The sequence below is a fragment of the Myotis davidii genome, unplaced genomic scaffold (genome assembly GCF_000327345.1).
Source record: "Myotis davidii unplaced genomic scaffold, ASM32734v1 scaffold1316, whole genome shotgun sequence".
In the NCBI taxonomy this organism is placed as follows: Eukaryota; Metazoa; Chordata; class Mammalia; order Chiroptera; family Vespertilionidae; genus Myotis; species Myotis davidii.
In genome coordinates, this window is record NW_006287901.1 from 499,137 (window position 1) to 510,893 (window position 11,757).

An 11,757-nucleotide genomic window follows, 5' to 3' on the forward strand; every position below is an offset into this window, starting at 1 on the left:
GACAGGCTGGGAGGCAGAAGGCTGTTGATAGGGAACTTGATAAAGGTGACACACACTTATTAGCCCTGGGGAGCTCCCTGGAGGAGGGGTACAGTGACTGGATCCATTCTCTGGTTCCTATTTCCCACTCTGTTGCTACTGCTGTAGCCAGGTCTTAGTCTTGGAAGCTCCAGCCCACAGGAGAAGACAAGAGGTCACTGTCAGTGACCTGCTATTATCTCAAATATTGTATAGGGAGAGATCTTTCGACCTCTATCCTCACTCATCTCCCATTACAGAATATGATGGGTCACCACATTCTATGGTTTCAGCTTCCCTCTTATCTGCTTCACTTGCAGGAAAATATTTACTAATTATAGTCCATGCAGGTCACTGGGGTGAACTTGGAAATAAAAGGATTAGACCCCTCTTTATTTCAGGGTAAGCATTTGGTATGAACATTGTGTGGTCACTCTGTTAATCTCTGAAAATCTTTCCCAACTACTCCCATCTAATACCTAACACTCTGCTATAATTCCTATTTTTACTCTTGTCCTGAGTTATCATCATTCATTTATATATTGACATACTATTAGAATAATTATATTATTTTTCTAAAAATGATGACGCTTAATGTAAAATAATTGCCAAATCCCATCACATGGAGATGACCACTTGGGACCAGTTCATTGAACATTTTCTCCAGACAATTCTCTATATATACAAACTCCAGGCTTCCACAGTGTACATGAAGGAGATTCCACCATGTATAATTTCCCATGACTTTTTTCACTTGCTAGTATGTTGTTGTCAGACGTTTCCCTAGATAAATGTAGATCTACACAATCGTGTAATATTTGCCCAGCATTCTCTTGCTTGAATGTACCAGTTTACTAAGCCACCACTGTTGATTGTCGACTGACAAAGAAAAGACTGTGAGCACAACACTGAGCTCATCTGATTCTGCGAATCCAGGTTCTAGGCCAGTGATGGCGAACCTTTTGAGCTCGGCGTGTCAGCATTTTGAAAAACCCTAACTTAACTCTGGTGTCGTGTCACATATAGAAATTTTTTGATATTTGCAACCATAGTAAAACAAAGACTTATATTTTTTGATATTTATTTTATATATTTAAATGCCATTTAACAAAGAAAAATCAACCAAAAAAATGAGTTTGCGTGTCACCTCTGACACACGTGTCATAGGTTCGCCATCACTGCTCTAGGCTTTGCTGTCAAATCCGTGGGATTCTTGGCATCATATAATATAAGGAACATGAAACCATTGAGTGAAAGTCCAAGGCTCTGCTCCCAGCTCTGCCACTTAGTAGCTATGTGACCATGAATTCACTTTATCTTTCTGAACCTCAGTTTTCCTATCTGTAACTGATGGTGTGAGTATGCATGATATTTAAAGTGTATCCCACTAATTTACAAAGCTGCTGTCAAACTATACCTCTTTAAGTACTTAAGTATTTATGTAAGTTTCCTGACAATGTCCAGCACAATGCCTAATACAAACTGGACTCCCAGCAAACACCTTTGGCTGAATGACCAATGCAGCTGTTAAATCTGGCTTCTCAACTTCCCCTCAGAAACACTCATCTCATGGTTTAGTATACTAGTAGGCTTAATTTTTAATTCAGTAAACTATAGACATTTTTATCTGTTCACCATTTCTCTTTAGAATTCATGCATTTATATATAAATGTGTGTGTGTGTGTGTGTGTGTGTGTGTTTTGGGGGGAGAACTATGTATGGATGTATACATATATCTATAAAGGGGAGTATGTGTTTTACTTTGGGGATGAGTAGAGTGGGAGTCTATATGGAGGGAGTTAACTATACTTTGCCCTAAAATGTGGTTTTAGACAAGAGAATTAGATTACATTATTTTTCCTCTACATCTAACAGAGTTGTAATGAAATTAAATACATGTGTGTGTGTGTGTGTGTGTGTGTGTTTGAGGTGGGAGTAGCAGTATTCTGACAATTTTTTAAAATTATCATGTCTTCCTTCCATTCATCCTTTCCTTTTTTCTTTCTTTCCTCTCCTCTCCTACCTCCTTCTCTCCTTCCTTCCCTTTATCTTTCCTTCCTCCCTTCCCCCTTTCTTTCACTTTCCTTTCCTTTCCCCTCCCTCCCTCCCTCTCTCCCTCCAAAATGAATGAAGGAGTAATGCTCTTCTTTTTACTTTAGTCAATGGTGACTTTTATCCCATAATATAAGAAAGAAGTAATCCTTTATTTGAGAAAATTTTCTGAACCAATGAAATTTAAGTATAATATTCAGGGACACGTGGGGATTGTGTTTTATTAATATATTAAAGAAATATATCGTTTCATAATGGTGATGATGAAAACTAAATTGATTCACTCCACTAATACCCCTAATTAAACTATTTTGAAAATATTACTTAAGAACATTCAGGGAATCCAGATGAAGTCTGTGAAGATGAGCAGGCTGCTTCGGAGAGTTCGGTACTACCCCCTTTATTGTTTAATATCTTGAACTAGAATGGATTGAATTCTTTGAAATCAAAATGCATACTTCATTCCCTTCCTAAGGAAGGTGCTTGGTGCACATTTTTAATTTTGAGTTTTATTTTGCGATGCTCAGAGGCTCCCTCACAGGCATTGTTCACTGTGATATGTTTTGACCAAGAGTTGCTCGCAGAGACTATTGAGGTGTCTAGAGCTATTTCAGTCTCGCTCCTGTGCTTTTGGGGATCATTAGCTCGCTTTTTGTAGTTTTCCTGTCTCTTATAAGGGTCAAGCTGGCACATTTGGCTGTTAGGACATATTTGCCTAGAACATTTCTTTATCACTCTACCTACTATTCACTGTTTCAGATTCACTGCATGTAATTTATTGTGGAACTAAACACACGATCTTAGAATTTTTACCAAGTTAATAGCAAATATGATATGACTGGTCTCCAGAAGCTTTTCCGGCTTATTTCCATGTTTTTAACCTAAACTTCAGAAACTTGCGGTTCTGGGGAAGTGTTCTCCAGGTCATTGCTATAGTCTGTAAGAGCCCACAGTTCTGTTTAACTGTGAAGTTTCTCTTCTAAGCACGAAGACAGGATCACATGTAGTCCCCCCCGGGTGCATACGACTCCCAGTTCCACTCTCTCATTTTGGTCTGACTATGCGGTTCTTGTTTTGCAGTCCCCAGTCTATCCCAGACCGCCTGAGGATCCGCGTGAACAAAATCAGTTTGCAAGACTATGAAGGGTTCCACTATGACAAAGAGAAACTCCGGGAAGCTTGTAAGTTGGAAGTGCCTCATTGATTTCCTGTGATCTGCCTATCTTCGTCTTTTTGATCTTCCTTGGTTCGATGGATAGATTCATCTCAGATCTGAAAACCATGGTTAGAGAAATGAAGGGAAGGGAAGTAACATGGGAACTCCAGGTAATGATACGTGGACTGAAGAAAATGCAACAGGAACATGGAATAAAATTTTCCTGTTCAAGATGCCAAGTTAGGACCAGTTGGTTTATTAACTACTTTAAGTCTTGGTTTTATTTAAAATGAGAAAGCAGAAAGGTTGTGACACCACATAGTAGAGTAACATCTAGCATAGGTGTCTTCCTGGAAGCTGGTATCATTGAGGACTGTCCTTGTTCTTCGTGACAGTTATCAGTGAGGACATGTCTAACACTTCTAGCTGTTACGTGATTGTATGATGTTAAAACAAGGCCCAAGTCACATTCAATGTCATGATAAAGTGATTTCTTAAGGATGTGTCACTGTTTCCAAAATCTTAAATTCAGTCAATATATGAATTATTTCTCTATGTTCACATTTTCTAAATATTTCTTGAAATAGAGAACTAATTTGTATTCACTACATCTGTCCCTCAGTACTTATTGGGCACTTTTTTACATTCTAGTCACTATGATGCCTCCCCCCATAATTATGGGGGTCAGTAGTCAATTGCAATTAAAGTCAGAGAAGATCAGGTCCGGTGTCCAAGGATACAGCAGGGATGCTAATAGAGGAAAAGGCATTTTGTACCAAACCAGAGGTTTATGAACTAAAACTCCAAACTGGCTCCAAGCTGAACCTGCCTGGAGTTGTAGAAGACGCAAATAGTTAAAACTGGCAGGGGTGGAGTCAGGCTGCATCCCTGAGAGAATGCCTTCTGAGCTCTTGTTCCTGAACCTGTGATTTGGAGTGGGATTTGGTGGATGGAAATCCTGGAATTCAGGGACACTCTCAAGAGTGGGTACAGGGACTTTTGCATCTGGAGGTGGCGATGAGTAAGGACCCATCTCCATGGCAGCCCAGTCACCTACTAGGGTATTCTGTGTGAAATTTCTGCCTTCTCCATTCTCTCTGCTGCTTCAGCTTCCTCAGTGCTCTTGGCTCTTTTCTGTGTCATTACCGGTTCGTTTCTCCCACTCTGTCCTTCACCCATATTTCCTTTGGTAGGAAAGTTGGAGGTGGAGGAGGGCAAATTTCCCAAATTACTCCCTTCTGTCAATGAGAGATTACATTTTCTAATGTAAATGAGATTACAAGTGACAGATTAGCACAAAATCTAATTTAACCCATAATGTGATGGATATATATGTTTGAAATGGGAGGTTTAGTTACAATGTATGTGAAACTGACTTTCAGAGATAACTAATTGTAAAGAATAGTGTTTTTATTCTTTCTCAAGTCAAGCAAAGAGATTACAATTCTTGAAAAATAAAAAGAGAGAACCGATCTCAAGTTTGTACTATTTTGCAGCTTACCATCAACTCTGAAGCTAGTCAGTTGGGAGTGGGGAGGGATTTTTGGCTTCTCTGTGCATTTCAATGGTCTGTTCTGTCTATTCTATCCATTATCTGTCCATCATTGCCAGAGGTAGTTGTGATCTGAGTTTCACAAGATGATACTTCTTGGCAGGTGCTTTACTCATCATATCTTAATGTGATACAGTTTCTGTGTGAGGAAACATCCTATATCAAACTGTGGGAGGTGACTCGCTATACATATAAATCCAACAAATTCAGCAGTGTCTTTGAGACTCAAAGTACAAAGAAACACTCAAAGAGGGAATCAAGGATTTATCTCATTTTAAAGATTTGGGTTTAAAGATTATATTAATTAGAAGTAAAGATGGCCAACTCAGGCATTCTGCTTTTAATATATGGTGACGACGCTTCTAACCTGTGGTTGTACAGGAAAGTTTGTCCTTTGGGGATTTTACTTGTTTCTAACTCTGTTTTGCTTGGGTTCAACTTGAAACTGACCACAGGTTCATGGGAAGGCTGGCAGAGGTCAAGTTGAGTATAAAGGCAAACACCAGTTCCAGTCCATCGGTGACATACATGCCAAAGTAGATATCTTATTTTACAAGCATTAATTAAATGAAATTCGTAGAACACACCCAGATAAAAGGAGTCTAGGAATCCACTGACCTGCATCCCAGAAGAACAAAGGGAATGAATCCTCTTAGATCATTTATTTATTGTCCACATTCACAGTCTGAACTAGAGCAGAACTGCATTACTTGGCTTAAAAATTAGTTCCCTTTCTTGGTGATACAGCAAGCGATTGACCCAGGCATCACAGGCTGTTTGCCATCACTGTTTAATAGAATCTTGCTCATGTGCCTGCATCATTATTTATATTACATTACAAATCTAATGTTTGTTGTCTCACAAAGCCCTGCTTTCCTCTGTAAGGCAGGACTCCTCAGTGATTACAGGACGGCAGCCCTTTCAGTAGCCTGGCTTGTTTCAGCATATAAAAGGATGACTGAGCTATTTCAGATACATTTCATTCCCCTTTCATTTGGCTCCAGCTTACCTGGGGGCATTCACCCTAAAATAATAGCACGAAAAGGTTAGTCTTTGCCAGTCCCTCCTTCAGCTCTTGCTGGTAAATTTTAGACTTAGGTAAAGCAATTTGAGCCTTATTCACAGGGTTTATGAATTATTAACCCTGAGATAATGGTTATACTGTCCAAGGGTGGGAAATTTATTCAACTTAAAAGGTAGAACATAAAGAGAAAGTGGCCATATTTAAAAAAATTTTCCTAAAATAAATTTATAATATAATAATAGCGGAGACTCACTCTTAGAATCTGAATAAAGAAGTCCATAATAAAGCACATCATTATATAATTGTTGGAGTCCCAGCAGGCCCTGACGTATCCCACAGTAGCATATTGATTATTTTGAATTAATGTTGTTTACTTCAGAAACAGCCAGTGCAAGAACAACACTGACCTCTCTGTGCCCCTAAAAGTAGGGCATAAATCTCCCATGTTAAAGGCCCTCTTTTGGACCTGGAGGCAGAGATTTCTCTTATCATTAGATTTAAAGAGCCCAGAGCCAAAGAGTCTGTATAAACAAACCTGGTTGCCTCTTTATTAATTTACTACCCAAGCCCAAAGTGTTTAGGTTCCTCACTAATCAATACCCAACCCTTGCTTAGATAACTTTCTGACAGACAGTAACTTTTTTGTCCTGTCAATTCTTCACAAATGTATTGTTTGTCTAAAAATCATAAAAAGGCTTCGGATTCAGTGATTTCTTTGAGCTTCATTTTGTGATCATATTATAACTGCTCATGCATACATATTAAATTGTTTTTGTCCTGTTAATTTAGCCTTGTGTCAAGTTTATTATTTTATTATTAGACTAGTTGTAAGAAGTAAAAAAGTTTAGGGGATGTATGGAGATTCTTTCCTTTCCCTGATGTAGTCTAGACAAAGGATAATCGCTTTTGAAAATCTGTTATCTTCCATCGCCGCCTATTTGGCCCCCTTTGTTCTTTACAACCCCACCCCTTTTGACTTAGGGTGGGATGTAGTAATTATATATAGATCATGTATCATAGAAGTGTACACTTGAAACCTATATGATCCTATTAATTAATGTCACCCCCATACATTTAATTTTTTAAAAAATTTTAAAGGAAATCTGTTATATTTCTAACTTGAAAAGAGTTTCATTGATATATGACCTATTTTTTATATCTCGAATAACTTGATATGGACCAAGATTTAACTCTATTCCACATAAACTAAACTTTACTTCTGGCATTAGCTTGCTCTGCACTTTTGAGCTGCTATGATAATTCATACAAGTCTAGGGCTTAAAACACAAAAGCAAAAACCAGTTTAGAACTAATTGAAAGCAGATGTAGCCTATAAAAGTAGGAGGGGACTAACATTTGCTTTATAGTAAATATTACATGCAACAACCCTTTTATATACATTATCTCAGTATAGTGGATATTATCTGGATATTTATAATATGTAATATATAATGTATAATAGATAATATATAATCTCAGTATATGATTCTGTGGTATAGACTAATGATATTGTAATGGAATTTTCCTGCCTTTTGTTTACTGACTTAGTAGAAGAGTTGGAAATGTGTGTGTTTGAATCTCACGACCTTGACAAAGTAATTTCTCTGATCACCAAATATCTCATCTCTAAAATGAGAATATAATTGCAACCTCATAGAGTGCTGAGAGTTAAATGCAATCTTGTATGTGAAACCCCTGGTGCAACATCTGGCACATTAGCATGCCCTCCAAAAATGGTAGCGAGGATTGTTGTGGCTGCTGTTGCTACTGTCACACTGTTCCTTAATCTCAGGTCTAAAAATCCAGGCTCAGAGCAGCTGACCTATTCTAAACTTCATAAGTTTAGAATAGGTCAAAAGTGACTTCAAAGTGACCCACCACTACCCACCGAATCACTTTCTCACATTCCAAAATAGAGTTGAAAACACTGAAAAATATCACAGAAAGAATGTGGGAACAAAACACAATTAATCATTCAATTTACTTTTCCTGTGTTGACTAGTACAAGAGGCTGCCATGATGGCAAGATGTTTAAACCTATGAAACATGTAAACACTGAAAGCTCATATTTGGTGATTTGGCCAGATATCTGCAAATTCCCTTCCTTAAGTTTTAATACAGTCTCATAATTGCATCATCTGGTATGCATCACCCAATTTCTTAAAAGAAAACCTTTTTTGTTTTGGAATATTTACGGGTTTACAAAAGAGTGGCAAAGATACTACTCGGGGTTATACTATATTCCTCACCCAGCTTCCCTGCTGTTCAGTATTTTACATTATGATGGTATCTTTGCCAATGAAAGTGATGTTGCTTTATTACAGTTAACTAAACCTGGACTTTGTATTCCAGAATCCAGTCCAGGCCATCACATTGCATTGGACTAGCTGTCTGCTAGCGTTCTCTGCTCTGGGACACTTGCTCAGTATTTCTTTCTTTCTTTTTTTTCTTTCTCATGAGCTTGATGGTCTTGAGGGATACTGGCCAGGTATCCTGTAGAATATCCCCTAATCTGGCTTTCTCTGTTGTCTTACTTTTAATTAGACTGGAGCTATGGGTTCCTGCTAAGAATACTGCAGAGGTGAAGTTCCCTTCTTGTCCCATCTTATCAGGGGTTCCCTGATATCCACATGACATCCCTGGTGATGACAGTCTGCTCACTTGGTTACGGTTGTATTTGCTAGGTTTCTCCACTTTATCAGTACAATTTTTCCTTTTCCCTATGCTGTTCTTTGTGAGTGAGTCACTAAGTCAAACCCATCTTCACCCTGGGGGAGGTGGATCACTGGATTTTCCATTGTTTTCAGTTCCCATATTTGAACTCAATTGAATTCCATAAATATGCCACAATGGTGGAGTTATCTACTCGTTGATGCATCCATGCTTTCGAAGGCTATGCATTTACGTCAGTTCTATGCTAGATACCATACCAGATGCTAGGTAGGCATGGAAGGATGACTTCAATATTATTTAATCAATACATATTTATTGAGTGCTCACTCTGAGCAAAACAGTGGTGAACAAAAACCAAAAATCCCCAAACAGAAATAGTACCTGATTTGCTGGAGCATTTTTATCATGTGACAAGGACTGTAATAGAGCTATAGAAACACTGAGTACCTGTTTTCCTAGCATATATCATTTAAATAGCTAGAGGAAGGGATGGAATATATACGCAAGAATGAGAAGAGCTAATCTACCCTCTAATTAGTCATATGACCTTGGTAATGCATTTATCCTCTTCAGGCTTCAGTTGCCTTATCTGCTGAATGCAGGGGTTAAGTTAGTTCTTTCCTAAGGACATACTACATTATAGTAAATCCTTAGGCCTATAGGAATTACATCGGATTTAAAATTTTGTTCCTGACATGTTTCCTTAGGAAAGTTTTTAAAACTCGAGCATCATTCATTATAAATGAGTGCAAGCATTTGGAACACACTGAGTTTTCAAGAAACACTGATTTTTTTTTCTTTCAATGGCTTCATCTACAGTTGAATTTTTCCCCCTCATTTAACAAGTTGACAACCATGCTGTGCAGGAGAGATTAGGCCTCTGTTTGGTAGAGGTCAGCGTTCCATTTTGAAATCTGAGTTAAGTGATATCAATCTGTCCTCAGAAGGCACTGGCCATCCTTTTGCTGGTGTGTTTATGTTTATTCCTATGTTCAAGAGGCAACCTTTACCCAGAATTTTGTGATTAGTTTATTTTACTATTCTTCTCTATCATATATAAATCTTATATTTATTTTTATTAAAAATATAATAAATATAATAATAATAAGAAGAAGAGTTAACACATATTGTACTAGCACTGTGAGCTAGGAAATTCTTAACCTTTCTACACATGTCATGTAATTTTATTCTTCCAACATCTCTGTGTTATAGGTACTACTTTACATATTGAGCAACTGAGGCACAGAAAACTTAAGGAAACCATTCAAAGGCCTGACATTCTGAACACTTATTTAATCACTATGTTCTCTATTTCCTCCGTGTAGTAGTTCTTATTTTTTTATATATAAAATACCTTTAATATTAATTTTGTTTTTAAATCTTTCACAATCTCATTTAAAAGGCCTTTTTGTATTTAAACTGACTTGGTCTTAATTTACTTTACTCTGGTTTGTTGAACAGGTTTCTGTTTTTGGATCTCTCTCTACCCTGAAATAAATAATAAATTCATAAATTCAACTAATATTCACTGACCACTGACCATAGTTCTGGAACTGTTTCAAGTGATGGGGGTCCTGGAGTGTCCCCACGCTCATAGAGCTTATATTAATTCCAGTGGGAGAGGCAGACAAAGAAATAATATAATAGTATAACAAGGAAATAGAGCAAAAGAGTGACAAAGGATTCTAGCTTTTTTTTTTAAGTCCTCACTGGAGAATACATATATATTTTTTCATCTTTATTGTTGAAAGTATTACAAATGCCCCTTTTGCCCCCCATTGACCTCTTCTAGCCTGCCCTTGTCCCCCACCCCAGGCCTTCACCACTCTATTGTCTTTGCCCATGTATTATGCATATATGCATAGAAGTTCATTGGTTGATCTCTTTCCACCCCTACTTCCCCCTCCCCTGGCTTCCTCTGAGGTTTGACATATTTTTTCATTGATTTTTAGAGAGAATGAAAGGGGGAGCAAAAGGGGGTGGGGAGAAAGAGAGAAATATCAATGTGAGAGAGGCACGTCAGCTGGTTGCCTCCTGTATGTGCCACGACTGGGACCAGGGATTGAACCTGCAACCCAGGTACCTGCCCTTGACCAGGAATCGAACCCAAGACCCTTTGGTCCATGGGCCGATACTCTAACCACTTAGCCAACCGGCCAGGAATTCCAGCTTTGATAAGGCTATCAGGAGGGACTTTCTGAAGAGTTGACATATAAGTAGAGGCCTAAAAGTAAAGAATAAGTGCACATGTGGATTTCTGGGGGAAGAGTGTCCCCAGAGAGAGGGAACAGTAGGTGCCAAGGCCCTGGGAAGACAGAATCCTTGGAAGTTTATGTGGCTGGAACCTGATTGGTTGAAGCAGGGGTGGAAATGATTTTGAAGTTGTAGGAAAGGACCAGCACATAGATGGGCTTGTGGACAGACCATGGAGAGGGCTTGGGATCTTATTTGGAGTATAATGAGAAGGTACTGGAATTATTTTAAAAGATGTGTAGTAACATGCCTGCATTTCTTATGAATTATTCTAGATTCTGAAAGGAGAATTGATGGTTGGATTGCAAAGGGGGCAATGGGGACACCAGATACAAAGCTAACATGATATTCCAAGGGAGAGAAGTTGAGGGAGTTGGCAGAAACAGATGGATTCTGGATCTGTTTTGGAGATAATGCTGGTAGGATCAGATGGTGGATTAGCTGTACTCTGTAAGAAAAAAGGTGACTTGAGGATGCCTCCCTCTGAGGTTTTGGCCTCAAAAACGTGGTAAACAGAGGTAGGGGAGATGTAGAGGACCCTACATATAGTGAGATAGGAAAAAACACACAGGGGAGCTTGTTGATTGAAAGCCAAGAGAATAAAAATGTTTTACAAAAGGGGTGACAACTGTCAGATGCTCCAGAGAGGTGGCATAAGATGCACACTAAGAATGCATCTTTGGATTTGGGTAGAGGGTGGTTATTAGTAACGCCATGAAAGGTTGTACAGTGAAAAAAGGTGCAGGTGAATAGAGTGGGTTCATATGCAAATGGAAGGAGAGGAAGAACTCCCTCCCCTCACACCCCTCCATAGCTGCTTTAAGATGTTAATCTGATGATTCAGGAGACAGATGGCCAACTGCAGGAGCAGTGCCCCTGAGTAGGTGGAGATGGGATTGTGCACAGTGGTTTCCAGGGTACAAGGAAGGAAGGCAGAGGAGGGGTACAGAGGCAGTAGATGGGACTAGGGAGAAGCAGAAGTTGTATTCTGATTACTTTACTCAATGAAATAAGAAGGAAGCCTACTAG

General features: G+C 38.7%; 1 protein-coding gene across 1 annotated transcript in view; it reads left to right on the forward strand.

Moving 5' to 3' along the window:
- DGKI (diacylglycerol kinase iota) overlaps positions 1-11,757 on the forward strand; it is a 268,750-nt gene that overhangs the window by 155,120 nt on the left and 101,873 nt on the right. Inside the window, exon 22 of the mRNA XM_015561238.1 lies at positions 3,151-3,251. Coding sequence (XP_015416724.1) covers positions 3,151-3,251 — 101 coding nt within the window. The remainder of the gene's footprint in view (positions 1-3,150; positions 3,252-11,757) is intronic.